The sequence below is a fragment of the Rhinatrema bivittatum genome, chromosome 7 (genome assembly GCF_901001135.1).
Source record: "Rhinatrema bivittatum chromosome 7, aRhiBiv1.1, whole genome shotgun sequence".
In the NCBI taxonomy this organism is placed as follows: domain Eukaryota; kingdom Metazoa; phylum Chordata; class Amphibia; order Gymnophiona; family Rhinatrematidae; genus Rhinatrema; species Rhinatrema bivittatum.
Genome location: NC_042621.1, coordinates 299136628 through 299153447, shown reverse-complemented (window position 1 = coordinate 299153447; position 16820 = coordinate 299136628). Strand labels below are relative to the sequence as shown.

The window sequence follows — 16820 nt, the reverse complement described above, 5'->3', positions numbered from 1 at the left end:
TTTAAAGTGCTGAAAAGTGGAATATATAGCAACCAATAAATAAAAATATAATAGAGTAGTGGTGCATATCCAGGGGAAGCATTTCAGCATCGCCAATTGTTGCAAGAGAGTATCGGTTGAAGCTAATCCAATTACAGAGGAAAATAGCAATTACAGCACTACAAGAGTTCACACTGTAGTTTCGACTTATTTGGATAGAATTAAGAGATACAAGATCCAACAGAATACTAATGAGCTGAAGAAGCAATTCAAGACAGCTTGTTTTATTTATTTTTACATTACTGCCTTGAACTGAACCTTCCCTGAGTTTCGTCTGCTGACTCTCTTACACCTGTTCTGTCACAGCCCCAGCTTAAAGGAAATTGTTTCCATGTTCATGGGAAGCAGTTTTCTCCATCACTCCTGAGTTTTACCCTGCTGGAAACAGGAAAGAGAGGATGTGGTGGGAAGCTGGACCATCTACAAATGCGCAGTTTCATACACACTTAAGAACATAAAACCTGTCATACTGGCTCAGAGCCAGTGGCCAATGGAGCCCAACAGCTGCCAGGTCATCTGGAAGTACCCGGTCAATTTCTGAAACAGAAAAAGTCTGTTTCATGTTGCTCTCCCCAAGAATTACGAGGTTAAAAACCAAATCTATCCTCCAGAAACTTGTCCAAATCTTTTTAAAACTCAATTAATATAGTAACATACATAGTAACATAGTAATAATGGCAGAAAAAGACCAGTTGGTCCTTCCAGTCTGCCCAGCAAATTTCTTATGGTTGTAACTTCCAGTCCGTGCAGGTTACCCCCATATTTCTCTGTTAAAGGCAGTAACTTCCGCTCCGTGCAGGTTACTCCGATGTTTCTGTTAAGGGTAGTAACTTCCGCTCCGTGCAGGTTACCCCCATATTTCTCTGTTAAAGGCAGTAACTTCCGCTCCGTGCAGGTTACTCCGATGTTTCTGTTAAAGGCAGTAACTTCCGCTCCGTGCAGGTTACTCCGATGTTTCTGTTAAAGGCAGTAACTTCCGCTCCGTGCAGGTTACTCCGATGTTTCTGTTAAGGGTAGTAACTTCCGCTCCGGGCAGGTTACTCTGATGTTTCTGTTAAGGGTAGTAACTTCCGCTCCGTGCAGGTTACTCTGATGTTTCTGTTAAGGGTAGTAACTTCCGCTCCGTGCAGGTTACCCCCATATTTCTCTGTTAAAGGCAGTAACTTCCGCTCCGTGCAGGTTACTCCGATGTTTCTGTTAAAGGCAGTAACTTCCGCTCCGTGCAGGTTACTCCGATGTTTCTGTTAAGGGTAGTAACTGCCGCTCCGTGCAGGTTACTCCGATGTTTCTGTTAAAGGCAGTAACTTCCGCTCCGTGCAGGTTACTCCGATGTTTCTGTTAAGGGTAGTAACTTCCGCTCCGTGCAGGTTACCCATATATTTCGCTGTTAAAGGTAGTAACTTCCGCTCCGTGCAGGTTACCCTCATGCCTTATATTAAGGGTAGTAAGATTCAGAATCAAAACCAAGCAACTGTCAAACCATTAACAAAATTACTGCTAGCAACATTTTTATGGGATGAGCAGCCTTCCTGATAATTCAGGCAGTGCTGCTGCCGCTTGAACCTGCTTTACTCTTGGACCTGTGCTTTTTCCCTAATGTCTGTGTATCAGTATCCCAGACTGTAAACGTTGGGGCCCAGCGTTGGCTGTCATCTGAATCCAATTCCCCTTCCCCCCCACTCCTCCCCACTGTCAAAGCAGAGAGCGATGTTGCCTTCTGTTGTAGTAGCAACTGCCGCTCCATGCAGGCCACCCTCAAGCCTATATGTAAACTATGGGGTAGATTTTAAAAAATAGCGCGATCGCGTACTTTTGTTCGCGCACCAGGCGCAAACAAAAGTACGCTGGATTTTATAAGATACGCGCATAGCTGCGCGTATCTTATAAAATCCGGGATCGGCGCGCGCAAGGCTGCCGATTTTGGGCAGCCTTGCGCGCGCCGAGCCGCGCAGCCTACCTCCATTCCCTCCGAGGCCGCTCCTATGCAAAATAGGCGCGCGAGGGCCCTGCTTGCGTATATCCGGGCGGATTTACGCGAGCAGGGCATTTAAAATCCGCCCGTATATGTGTAGCAGAAAAGTTACCTTAACTCCTCATTTCCATTCTCAAGCCAGCAGGAATCCTCTGTGTTTGTCCCACGCCCTTTTAAATTCTATTTTCATTCTTTTCTTGTGAAAAAATATTTCCTGACATTGATCCTGAGTCTTCCACTTTGGAGTTTCACGTCGTGACCTCTGATTTTACAGCTTCCTTTCCATTGGAAGAGATTTGGTTTTTGTGCATCATTAACTCCTTTCAGGTATTTGAAGATCTTCCCTGTCTCTCCTCTCTTCCACGGCATATATATTACATAAGAACATAAGAAATTGCCATACTGGGTCAGATCAAGGGTCCATCAAGCCCAGCATCCTGTTTCCAACAGTGGTCAAACCAGCCTACAAGAACCTGGTGAGTACCCAAACACTAAGCAGATCCCATGCCACTGATGCCAGTAATAACAGAAACCAGTCCCTAAGTCAACTTGATTAATAGCAGTTAATGGACTTCTCCACCAAGAACTTATCCAAACCTTTTTTAAACCCAGCTACACTAACTGCACTAACCACATCCTCTGGCAACAAATTCCAGAGTTTAATTGTGCACTGAGTGAAAAAGAATTTTCTCTGATTAGTTTTAAGTTTGCTACTTGCTAACTTCATGGAGTGCCCCCTAGTCCTTCTATTATCTGAAAGTGCAAATAACCAATTTACATCTACCTGTTCTAGACCTCTCATGATTTTAAAGACCTCTATCATATCCCCTCTCAGCCGTCTCTTCTCCAAGCTGAACAGCCCTAACCTCTTTAGCCTTTCCTCATAGGGGAGCTGTCCCATCCTCTTTATCATTTTGGTTGCCCTTCTCTGTACCTTCTCCACTGCAACTATATCTTTTTTGAGATGCGGCGACCAGAATAGTACACAGTACTCAAGGTGCGGTCTTACCATGGAGCGATTATGACATTTTCTGTTTTGTTCACCATTCCCTTCCTAATAATTCCTAACATTGTGTTTGCTTTTTTGACTGCTACATCACACTGAGCTGCCGATTTCAATGTATTATCCACTATGATGCCTAGATCTTTTTCCTGGTTGTTGGCTCCTAATATGGACCTAACATCATGTAACTTCTGCATGGGTTATTGTTCACTATATGCATCACCTTGCATTTATCCACATAAAATTTCTTCTGCCATTTAGATGCCCAATCTTCCAGTCTTACAAGGTCCGCCTGTAATTTATCATAATCTGCTTGTGATTTAACTACTCTGAATAATGTTGTATCATCTGCAAATTTGATAACCTCATTCATCGTATTCCTTTCCAGATCATTTATAAATATATTAAAAAGCACCGGTCCAAGTACAGATCCCTGAGGCATTACACAGTTTACCCTTTTCTACTGAGAAAATTGACCATTTAATCCTACTCTGTTTCCTGTCTTTTAATCAGTTTGTAATCCATGAAAGGACATTGCCTCCTATCCCATGACTTTTTAGTTTTCTTAGAAGCCTCTCATGAGGGACTTTGTCAAATGCCTTCTTAAAATCCAAATACACTACATCTACCGGTTCACCTTTATCCACATGTTTATTAACCCCTTTCAAAATAATGAAGCAGATTTGTTAGGCAAGACTTCCCTTGGGTAAATCCATGTTGACTGTGTTCCATTAAACCATGTATGTCTATATGCTTTGTGATTATGATCTTTAGAATAGTTTCCACTATTTTTCCTGGCACTGAAGTCAGACTCACTGGTCTATAGTTTTGCTGATACCAACTTTGAAATATCACGTACCAAATTGTCTTTCAGGTCAAAAATGCCTTTCTCAAGCTCCACCACCATATTGCAGTCTAAAGATGTCGTGTTTTCTTTTTCCTTCGTCAATCTTGCAGATTTCACCAACATGCCAACAGACACAATACCACTGGAACAGACAAGTAATAGTTCACTCAAAATTAAAGAACACAAAGTCTTAAGAGGCCCTTGTAGAGCTCTGCCAGATGCAACTTCTTCTTATGTTACACCATGGTGCAATGCCCTGCTGCATATGTACTGTCCGACATGCCAGTTGCGATCATCACAAAGGGGACTCTTGGATGTACCATCTTTGCACCTCACCAGACTGAGCAGTATTAGAGACTGTGCCTTCTCTGTTGCGGCACCTATTCTCTGGAACTCCTTTCCAGAGGCAATAAGATCCTTCAGTCTCATCTCAGTTTATACTACTGGCCTTAATCACATTTTCAGGTAACAAGTTTCACTGCTTGTGTGCAGACTAAAAAAAATACTTCTTAAATTATTTTAAATCTGCTACCTATTCATTTCAGAGAGTGTCCCCTATTCCTAGTCCTACTGTAAATAACTATTCTCTATTCACCTGCTCCATACCACACAGTCTTAAAAACCTTTATCATAATCTTCTGTCATCTCTTGTCCAAGCTGAGGAGCCCTAACCTGTTTGGCCTTTTTTCTTCATAAGGAAGCCGGTGCAGCCTGTACAGTTTCCAGTTCTGTTATATCTTTTTTGAGTTGTGGCAACCAGAAATGTACACAATAAATCTAGGACTGATAGAGAGGTATTATAATATTCTCAGTTTTATTCTCTATTTCTTTCTAAGTCCTAGAAATCTATTTGCTTTCTTGGCTGCCACAGCACACTACTCTCAAGATTTCAATGTGTTGTCCACAATGATCCCAAGGTCCTTTTCTTGGCTGGTAATTCCTAATATAGAACCCAGCATTGTGTATACATAGTTAGAATTATTTTTCCCTGTGTGCATTATTTTACACTTGTCCACATCAAATTTCAACCACCATTTAGATGCTCAGTTCCCCAGCCTCACAATGTCATGCTGCAATTCCTCACCATTAGCTTGTGTTTTAACTACTTTGAAAAATGTTGTGTCATTTACAAATTTGATCACCTCACTCACTGTTCCTTTTTCTAGACTTTTATGAATATATCAACTACTGATCCCAGTACACATCCCTAGGGCATTCCACTATTCACTTCTCTCCAATAGGTAAACTGACTATTTAGACTTCTATTCTGTTTCCTAGCTTTTAACCAGTTACCAATCCTCTTATAGAACATTTCCTCTTATTCCATGATTTTGCTATTTGAGAAGTCTCTCATATAGGACTTTATCAAATCTGAAAATCCAGGTATAGTGCCTTGTAAAATTCTTCACAACCTTATATATTTTTCACATTCTGCCGTTTAAAAAATACAATTCAAAATGCACTAAAGTACTCTGCTCTTTCATGGGATAAATACAGGAAGTTATGGAAATTATAAAGCTAAATTAATTGGGTGGACGGGCAAACTAGATGGGTCATACATTTTTTTTTCTGCCGTCATGTTTCTATCATGAAAGAAAAATGACAGTAATATTCAAAATATTATTGCAAATATAAAAATACAAAATGTCTTGATTGCATAAGTCTTCAAACCCTTTGTCATAGCAAACCCAAATTAACCCAGGTTTTACAAGTACTGCCTTAACAATGCCCATAAAAAGATAAATGGAGCCCAGTCTTGTCCAATCACAACAGCTGAACTATTCAAATATATCTGGATGAAGAATCAAGCAGTTTCTATTGTATGAACTGAGTTTGAAGCAAAAGCCAAAACATGCTGAACAAGAAGCCTAGGATAATGTCATTTAAAGGCGAAGGTTATAAGAAAACTTTAATGTGTTTTGAATATCTCTTGCAGCATTGTCAGGTCCATCATTGTAAAGTGGCAACAGTTTGGCACCACCAAGACACTGCCGCAATCAGGCCAGCCCTCTAAAGTCAATAGAAATGAGGCCTAAGATTATTTATAAGAACTATAGAGATCTCAGGCTGAGACTAGGGAAAATGTTGACTGTTCATTTTCAAAATTACTTCATAAACATGGTCTGTATGGCAAGAAGGAAGGTACTACTGAAGAAATGCCATATCATGTGCTGCATTGAATTGCACCCCTTGCAACAGGTCCCGCAACCCACTGAGAACTAAGTCTAAAATAGCTCCCCCTCTTGTCGGTATCAGGACTAGCTTTTTTTTTTTTTTTAATGAACATTTACATTCCATCTATAGTGAAAATCGAGCTAACTGGTCTACAATCTAAAAACAACAAATTACGTTAAAACATCTTAAAACATACAAAGTTTAAAATGCAAAATAAAACTAACAAACTTATAGCTATACAATTAAAGATTAATTTTAAAAGCCCAGCATGCACACAAGTCGGGCTTGTGCATACTAAGCAGATTTTATAAGCTGCCAGGATACATGCGTGCATGCTGCTGAGTGCACAAATAAAAAGTTTCCAAAAAGGGGCGGGATGCGGGTATGGACATCATGGGCATTTCAGGGTTTTAGCATACAATTTCCACGTACATACTTACACGCACACCGGGGTCCCCTGTTACATTTCTTTACTTCTGCTATGGATGATGTGTAAAAAATAAAACAAAAAATGCTAGATAGATCAGCGGGATTTTAAGGGTTGTGGCTAAAATGGGGGAAGGGAAGCTATTAAACTAGAGGGGTTTGAAAGTCATATTCCTTAACTCGACGAATTGGGAATGAACTCAGAAAACTAACAATGGCGTTGGCTTGCATACCTTTTAAAATTCCCCCACTTATGTGCTAGAAGCGGGATTTGCTCGCACATATACGTGTCCACTTAAAACTGAGCACACAGGTACATGCGGCAAGGCTATTTTATAATGTGCATGCATATATGTGCATATATAACTGCATCCATGGGTGTGAGCCAACGAATGCACGCACATATGCGCCCGCGCACCTGTTTAAAAGTTACTATCCCTCTGATTCAGGCTGTTAAGAACTGTCGAAGAGTGTTTGAAATTAAAAAAGCCTTCAAGTGCTTCCAAAAAATAGTGATATCATCTATACTCCGCAGGAAGTTCAGAAGGGCATTCCATATTAAGCTGTTCCATTAAGTCATTTATGGCATCTAAACATTTTAACGCCCTTGCATTCTCTAATGAGATTTCACTCAGTCAGTATTAGGATAATAGAAATTCTCTATTATTATTGTGTTGTTAAAATTATTAACCGTTTAATCTCTTAGAATTTCAGAGTCTGTTTCATGATCCTAGTATACCGCTACTGTTATACTCTTCCCCATCTCACATGAAATTTCTAACTCCAGAGCAGTGGTTCTCAACCCAGTCCTTGGAGAACACCTAGCCAGTCAGGTTTTCAGGGTATCTACAATGATATGGATAAGATAGATCTGCATGCATTGCCCCTTTGTATGCAAATCTCTCACATGTATATTCATTGTGGATATCCTGAGAACCTTACTGACTAGGTGTGCCCTGAGGACTGGGTTGAGAACCACTGCTAAAGAGATTTCAGAGTACAATCTGTTTCCTGTTTAACTTTTATGCTACTTTACTCTATGCCATCTTTAATATACAGGGCTACCCCAGTTGAATCTGCCCTGTCATTTCATTATATTTTGTACACTGATATCACAGTGTCCATTCTTTATCCTCTTTCCACCAGGTCCTTAAAATGCTATTTCCTCTAAGCACTTGATGCTTGCCGCTGTCATTCTGACATATTTTATGCCCTGGTATGATAGTGTCCAATTGCTTATCCTTTTTCCTCTAAACTCATGATGCTTGCCACTGTTGGAGACAGGCTGCTGGGCTCAATGAACCTTTTGGTCAGATCCAATATGGCAAGCCTTACATTTCTAACCTACTGCACATAACACTTAGCTGCAAGTCAAGGCCCCTGGGACTCAGGCTCAGACCTGACTCTCCCAAGTTACTCACTTGGTTTATCTAATTATACTTGGACACTAACAATCAGATTATTAGAAATATAATATGACAGCAGACAAAAACTGCCAGCCCATCTATTCTGCACACTATCCCATCCTGCTGCAATACTATAGAGCCCACCCGATCATCATTATCTTCATTTTCTCTCAACTAAGGACTCTCTGTGCTCATCCCATACTGTATTGAATTGCTACTGCTTTTGCCTCGACGCTCTCTACTGGGAAGTCATGCCATGTATCTTCCACTCTAAGCACTTTTTGTGAAGAAATACTTCTCAATGTTACTCCTGAACCTACTCCTCTGGGAGATTCATCTCGTGACCCCTTAATCTAGAATTTGCTTTCCACTGAAAAATGTGTGTTCTTTCTGCATTTTGTTTAACTTTGAGATATATGAATGTCATTATCATAATCCTCCTGTTACTACTCTGCCTTTCGTTTTGCTACTCAGTCAACATCTGCTCCTTTTGTTACCTGGAGCACCATCCCTGATCTGTTGCTGCAGTCCCCCAAAAACCTGCACTCATCAGCCTAGACCAGTTTGACTCATCCCTTTGTGATGTCTTCAGTCACACGGTCTTTTTAGGCAGAGTGAGACACTGGAGAGACAATTCTTTTGGGAACACAGTTACCATCTGCTCCTTTTGTTACCTGGACTACCATCTCTGAGTTCCTGCTGTGGTTCCCTGGAACACCTGCATTTGTCAGCCCAGTCTGGCTTGACTTGCCTCCTTATGATGTCATCAGTCAGCATGGTCTTTTTAGGCTAAGTAAGACGCCAGAGTGGCATGTGCCTTTAAGAACATAAGAAGTTGCCATACTGGGTCAGACCAGCATCCTGTTTTCAACAGTGGCCAAGCCAGGCTACAAGTACCTGGCAAGTATCCAAACACTACGTAGATCCTTTTGTCGTGCACACACAGGAAAACAATAAAAGAGCTTGGTCCACTAAGAGTAGTGGAAGAACTACCTACTTTATTTCTACGAGTCAGTCATGACCCCTCTTGTTTGTTGCACAGAACCTGCTCAGGTTATACCAACTATCTGAGGTATAGAAAATATGGTCCTTTAGGCAAGTAGAAGCAAAGCTATCACCCCTCAAGTTGACATTAGCTAACCAGCTTGCAAAGAGGTCCTGCTGTTTCTAGCGCTGGTAATGAATTATGCCCAATTTTTGAAGTAAATGTTCAAGTAAGTTCAAAGGGCAGGAAGCCATTTTCAACCTTCTAAAAGACAGGCACCATGATTCCCTTTGCACAACAGAACTGTGCTTAAGTAACATGAATTCAGTTGTTCTTAACCAATTATATCCAGCTGAGCATGCAGTGTTGAGGTCCTATTGGCTTCTTCACCCATGTCAACTATCTGTTTATTTTATTGTCCTCCAGGTTCATCTGCAGTGACTGAATTTCTTTCTAATCTAGAGACTGATCTTGCAACTACAACTGTACTAGATGCCTTTAATTTACACCTTAATTTGAGCCCTTTGCTACCTGCTGCAGAAGTTTTCATGCATGTGATGTCTACTTTGGGATGGGCCTTTCATGTTGAGGGCCGTATCCATAAATAAGGACATATATTAGGCCTTATTTTTGAAAATCCCATGCTTCCAGTGTCCTAGTGCATAATGTTATTCAGAAAATTCCTTGGTCCGATTATTTTTTTAGATCAGGTCAACTACTACTCGGTTGTCGAGTCTCCAAAAACTGAAACACTGCGTATGGTACGCAGCTGATTTGATTTGGAATGTTTCCATGAAAAGATTATTGATTTCAAACCAAGAGATGTTGATTCAGCTTTAATGGGTTACATCAAAAGACATCTAAAACAAATGAGAAAGTAGCCCCTAAGAAACATGTTTGGGTCAGGCATAGCATAGTACCCTATCGTTTATTCCTATGTTGAGTGAGTTTAAATGGGTTTTACACTGCTTAAAGGTGAATTTTAAAAGCCCAGTCAGCACATTAATTAGGGGATGTGCGAATAAATTGGGCACATGCAAGCTAAGCAAATTTTAAAAGCCGCCCAGATACGCGTCTACCTCCTGCAGTCCACATACGGTAGCTCCAAAGTTTCCAAAAAGGGGAAAGGTGTGGTCTGGTTGGGGCATGGGAGTTTTGGAGCATGAACCAAAGATGTACACGTAAATATTTTCGAACACCCAGATCCCCTGCCGCTTAAGTTAATTCTGCTATGTAGGAGGTGTAAGTTATAAAATAAAGAAAAATAAGCAGATCTGTGGGGTTTTACGAGTTGGGCCTAATTGGGGGGAGTGAAGGCTATTAAATTAGGGGGGTTTAGAGGACTTCTCCCTTAAATGGGCGAATTACTGATGAACTGCTTTAACTAGCAATGGCGGTGGCATGCGCTACTTTTAAAATCCCCAGACTTATGTGGCAGAGGCAGGATTTGCACGCTTATGCATGTGCCCATGTAAAATTTGGTGCATGTGTGTGCGGCCAGATTACTTTAGAACACCAACATATGTTATAAAATGGCTGTGTACCTGGGCACAGGTCGACACACATGTAAAAATGTGCATCTGCGCCAGTTTGAAAGTTACCATCCCTGAGCACAGATGGTGAAAAAGTAGTTCTCAAGAAACCTTAGTTAAGCTTCGAGCCTGCACTGACCAGATATAGGTTTATGACAGATAGGACATCAATCTAAAGTTTTGCTTTCATACACACGCACACACACACACATACAGATGTATTTCACATGCAAAGCTCCAAGTCTAATTACACTACATTTCAGATTTCTCAAAAGCTAGCTAGATATGTACTGAGTTAGTCCAATAAAGTATATCTGCATCTTGTTTGTTGATCCTTACTAACACAGCAATCATAATACTTTGCTCAAGATTTCACCCAAATATAGGGGGGAAAAAGCCCAAAAAAGGATGGAATAATGGATTTTGATGCAAATTCTACTTCTACCACTAACACGCATTGTCTCCTTGGGTAAGTCATTTACATAGCCTATTCATAAAGGGGTGTTACACGTTAACACGCATTGTCTCCTTGGGTAAGTCATTTACACAGCCTATTCATAAAGGGGTGTTACACGTTAACACGCATTGTCTCCTTGGGTAAGTCATTTACACAGCCTATTCATAAAGGGGTGTTACACATTAACACGCATTGTCTCCCTGGGTAAGTCATTTACATAGCCTATTCATAAAGGGGTGTTACACGTTAACAGGCATTGTCTCCCTGGGTAAGTCATTTACATAGCCTATTCATAAAGGGGTGTTACACGTTAACACGCATTGTCTCCTTGGGTAAGTCATTTACACAGCCTATTCATAAAGGGGTGTTTCACGTTAACACGCATTGTCTCCTTGGGTAAGTCATTTACACAGCCTATTCATAAAGGGGTGTTACACATTAACACGCATTGTCTCCCTGGGTAAGTCATTTACATAGCCTATTCATAAAGGGGTGTTACACGTTAACACGCATTGTCTCCTTGGGTAAGTCATTTACATAGCCTATTCATAAAGGGGTGTTACACGTTAACAGGCATTGTCTCCCTGGGTAAGTCATTTACATAGCCTATTCATAAAGGGGTGTTACACGTTAACAGGCATTGTCTCCCTGGGTAAGTCATTTACATAGCCTATTCATAAAGGGGTGTTACACGTTAACATGCATTGTCTCCTTGGGTAAGTCATTTACATAGTCTATTCAGTACAGAGCCACCCAATGTGGTATATAAATTAAACATAACAATTACATCTCCTTTGTACACTACCAAATGCTGCTCCTGCCAGGCACTTGTACATATGTCTGCACTCAATGAAATAAGAAATAAAAGTTCTAGTAGATCTGTTCCACGCAAAAAACAATCCCTCCTGAGACCAGTCTTAAAGATGATAACAAACAATTTCACATTTCTTTTACCATCTTTGCTTGGGATTCTCCTGGCTCCAGACCTAATTATTTCCTTCTAGTTATAGTATGTTTTGGCCACTTGGCTATCAAGTGGCTTCATTTGTCCATCTTCTTTTGTCATACTAAGTGATATGCTACTGCCGGACATAGCTCGATAGTGCAAAGCTAACTTAGATGATCAGAGAAAAACAAAACAGCAGCGGTTGTGAACTGTGGCCAGTGGTGCATGAAGGAGAAGGGACTAGGTTTATTCTGTAGTTATTAAGCTTGGCAACAGTGCAATCAATGATAATTAAATGAAGATGATGGCGGAAATACTTTTGGTATACAGAATCTGCTGCTGCTGCTGATGCATAGTACTTTATTTTACTAGCAGGCAATTTTAAAAGAAAACAACAGAGTACCAGATTTAAAATGTTATTCCTGGACAATTGCTACTAGTTGGTATTATCTCATATAGCACGTTTGCTTGCCTGTAAATACTGCTCTCCAGAGACAGCAGGATGCTGTCATTATGCATAGGTGACACCATCTGATGGCAAATTTATTTATTTATTATTTATTTATTTGTTTTTTGTATACCGACATTCAGCCATAGCCATCACATCGGTTCACATACAACAATAATGATAAACAGTTACAATGTGAAGGATAGAAATAATGGTGTTATCTAAAATAATGGAGAGAATTAAAGTGGAAAGAAAAAATGAAAAAGAATAAAAGTAGAGTAAAAATTAATATATAATTAAATTAATCATGTTGGAAAAGCTTTTAGAAATAGTAAAGTTTTTAAATTCTTCTTAAAAATCTGAACTGAAGTTTCCAGTCAAATCAAAAGGAAGGGAGTTCCATAATGTCGGACCAGCAATTGAAATACATGGACCCAGCTCTCAGAGTTCAGTATTTACTAAGCATGCACCTATGCATCCTGCCTCACGAGCCCCTCCATCTCTTCCTGAGCTTGTTTTAGCATATAGTCAGCTCTCCATGGCGGCAAGTGGGAATTAAGAATGGCTAATTCATCCTGCTGTCTATGGCCTTACACTGAGAATTGGGGCTGTTCCCTGTCAGTGCCTTCTTCACGGACTCCAACTTCCAGGTGTGGTGGTGCTGCTATACCATAGGTCACATCCAAGCACAGATGTAGCAAACATGGTCCGGGCCCAAACAGCAATAGTGGTCAGAGGGAAAATCCATGATAAAAATCTGGCACCCACAGATGCACACCTTAAAGCTACTTATCACAGGCTTCTTGGCCTTGGACTTCACCATTCCTTTTGACATCTTACGTCTTAAATTTTCAATCTTCTGTTTTTTATAAGAACTTAAAAGTTCTGTTTGAGGGGCTGCTGAGGCGGTGGCAGAAAACGTTTAAAACAATAAGGCAGACAGATGCACTGGACCCCAAAAGTAGAAAACTTCAGAGAGCAAGAAAGACTAAGAAACATTTGTTCAGTAGCATACACAAAACGTATGAGGGACCCATGAGGCAGTGTGCATGCATGGGAACTCCTGTGCATGCTCAGTAAAGTCTTTATTGAGCTCTGAGAGTTGGGTCCGTGTTGGCACTATCAGATGATGTCACTCACACATAACACCTGATTCGTGCCTGGGTTTGTTGAAGGAAAATTATTCTTTAAAGAGGAAATTGTCAGGGTTGGTAAAACAGGAATGCGAAAATCTAAAAAACAAAAATTCTCTTGTCCCACTATTATTTCTTTGGTGCTGCAATTAATTGTGTGTCATGACTCTTATAGTATTAATTGCTCATTATACTATTTTTGATGAACATGTGAGCATATAACACTGCAGCAACAGAGGCTTGTGTGTAACCACACTGACTTGCAAGCTGAGGGCACAAAGAGTCATCTGCTTTTCGACAGGAGTGGGTTTTCACCAGGACTGCACAATTATCTGAGATGTGAAACTCACCTGTCTGCAGCAATGCCACAATACAAAACATCAGCAATTTCCAACCTCTTACTGTAAGTTAGTATAGCTGAAGGCCAGCATATATTTCCTTTTTATATAGACATTAGTAGTTAATAATTCTTTTATAGTTAGATCATTTAATCTTTTTTCCCATTCCTTTCTTTGAATTCTGCTGATTTCTAGCAGAAGTCCTGGTTTCCTCTGTCCAGATGATCTTTCACATTTAGGGGCAGATTTTCAAAGGGGTACGCGCGTAAGATACACGCGTACCCCCTGAAAACCTGCCCCAAGCTTCCCCTGCGCACGCCGAGCCTATGTTGAAAAGGCTCGGCAACGTGCGCAAGCCCCAGGACGCGCGTAAGGCTCGGGGCTTTCCTGGGGGGGGGGGGGCATGTCGCGGTGGTGCGTCATCTGGGGGCGGGGCTGAGGCCTCCAAAACTGCTCCTAGGCCGGAGAATTGTATGTTGGCAGCTGGCCGGCAGGCGTAACTTTTATAATAAAGGTAGGGGTGGAAGGAAAGTTCCCTCCAAGGCCGCTCCGATTTTGGAGCGGCCTCGGAGTGAACGGGCAGCGCGCGCAGGGCTTGGCGTGCGCAAGGTGCACAAATGTTCACCCCCTTACTTGCGCCGACCCCGGATTTTAAAAGATACGTGTGGCTATGCGCGTATCTATTAAAATCCGGTGTACTCTTGTTTTGCGCTCGCGTATTTTTTTGAAATCTGCCCCTTATTGTCTATTATCTTAAGTTTCATGCTATTTTTCTGCTCTGTGCAATAAGGAAGGAGGGAAAGATCAGTTTTGTTAAGGCAGATGATGGGTTAGATAGCAATCACAAGCTGAACTATTAATTAGCCAACGCTGTGAAACTGTCAGAAATATACATCAGTAGTCATCAACTCATCAAAATTGGACACATGAAATTGCAAAGACTGTAAAAAATGCACTGTTGCTCTTACAAAGTGCTGAATGTGTGACATTAGTAAGTGAACTGTGTTAAATCCTGGACATCGGAAGCACCAGCTATCAGATGGCAAGTAAACTCAGCTGAATTGGAAACGTTTCAGTATCTTGTATGAACAGTGCCAGTATGATGTCACAGCAAGATTTCTGTTAATTGAACTGAGAAAGGTATAAGCAACTAAGAGATAGTTTCTGAAGAACCTTTTACTTACTAACCAATTTACTTATACACAGCTGTGCATAAATGCAGTAACAAGTTACTATAATTCCAGTGCAATAACATCCAACCGTAAGACAGATTCATAGCACTAGTGACAAGACTAACAGCAATGGACACACACAACTGCTGCAGCATCATCATCATCATCATCATCATCATCGGAAGCAAAGAGAGAGACCCACATGAGAGAACCTGAGGACATCTGAGAACAGACAGCTGCTGGCAATTCCCAGTTCCAGCTTGTGGGTGAGACATTTCCATGAAGGCTGGGATTTGTATATGTTTTCCTACTTTAAAACAGATCTGATCACAAATTTAAAGGGACATCACAAGGAGTTTAGGGTAACAGGCTACTAAAAACTACCTTTTTGTTTCAGGAATAGGTTTAATTCAGACTGGGGTCACTGAAAATGTTATAAAAATGTGTGATGATATATCTTGTCTGCTATTATGAAATATATTTTGTTTATTATTAGGAAGCTTTGTTAATAAATTTGAGTGACTTATTTTTTTTCTTCCTAACCAGTGTGGTATATTTTTTTCTATTTGGTATAGGATGTGGCCTTCATATAAACAAGGAGAAGTTTATCAGGTAGTTTTATACCAAACTAGTTGGGAGAAATTTTGGGTGTGAATTTAGGAAAATTCATGAGGGTTTCTTCCCTAGAAGTTTACATTACCAAACCTTATAGTGCTGTTTTAAGCAATTCTCTGCGGTTTTTTTTTTTTGGTTTTTTTTGCATATCCTCCCATCCAGCCCCACAGGAGATGCCATTTCATGGAAACATCGCATGTTTCTTCAGCTTCCTACTTACATCCATCTTTCACTGCAAATTGGTGACTTCATTACCAAGATGGCTGCTTCTATGGTTGCAAGTACAGGTACTTTCAGAACAACCAGTTGAAAGGAGATTTCTCTGTTTCATGCACAGTGAGTATTTCACTTGTCAAATGTGCTTCCAAAGCACTGTGCAGTAAACAAGGCCAGAGGTTTCTTTATAATAATGCAGCAGGCAAAGAACTCTTTGTGATGCGTTGGCACAATGATTGGCATAAAAAAAAGAGGATGCCCATGAAGTCAATACAGCCTGGGCATTCACTTTCAGAGCAATAAAAGCAGCGTTGGCACAGTACCTCTCTCCGACGAGATGCCCAACAGGTTTGCTTGATTTTCCAGACAACAGCAGCCACCAGCAAGAGTGACAGAAAGCAACTGCAAAAAAAATACAAGGAAGAAAGGTCAAGCTGCATTACATGAGGGCCAGAAAACAATTATGCATGCTGTAGAGGTGCAGGCAAGTGGAGGGAGAGCAATGCTGACAACAGGAAGCACACACAGAATGCAGATGTGTATGGTTATTGCAAAATACAGATATGTTTTCTTTGCACAGCATTGTGCACTGAGAAACAAAAGCTTTAGTTCCTTTTCAAGGAACAAAGACACAGAAGAGACAAGTATTGATAGACAGGATGACAAATTGTTGATGCCAACATTTAGAATTAAGGCATTACTAGCAAAAATAATTTGAATTAGAGAAAGGAGGTTCTGAAAGTCAAACATTTTGCCTTGACTAGGAGATTTGGTTTCTTTGAATCAAAACCAGAAGTTGTCACCTGTATCTCCAGAAGCTATGTATACAGGCTCTGCACCCATGCCTCATATTGCCTCCTTACCTCTAAGACAGCCAAACAGACTGATCTAGTCCTTGCATGCATGGATATTAAGTTCTGATTTTCTTAGTGAAATTGCAAAATCAAAACTACAAACCCATGCATTCAATGGAGGCAAAACCAGTACTGAATCAGACTGTCCTAGTTGATTTGGCACTATTCAGTATCTCTATCCACACCTAGTTATCCTCAGGAATACAATCAAGCTGGCATGGAGGGTAGTGTATAAATAAATATATAGACACAGACA

General features: G+C 40.7%; 1 protein-coding gene across 1 annotated transcript in view; it reads right to left on the bottom strand.

The window, feature by feature from the left end:
- Positions 1-16820, bottom strand: part of ATRNL1 (attractin like 1) — a 2205421-nt gene that overhangs the window by 650675 nt on the left and 1537926 nt on the right. The window contains exon 26 of the mRNA XM_029610472.1: positions 16034-16112. Coding sequence (XP_029466332.1) covers positions 16034-16112 — 79 coding nt within the window. The remainder of the gene's footprint in view (positions 1-16033; positions 16113-16820) is intronic.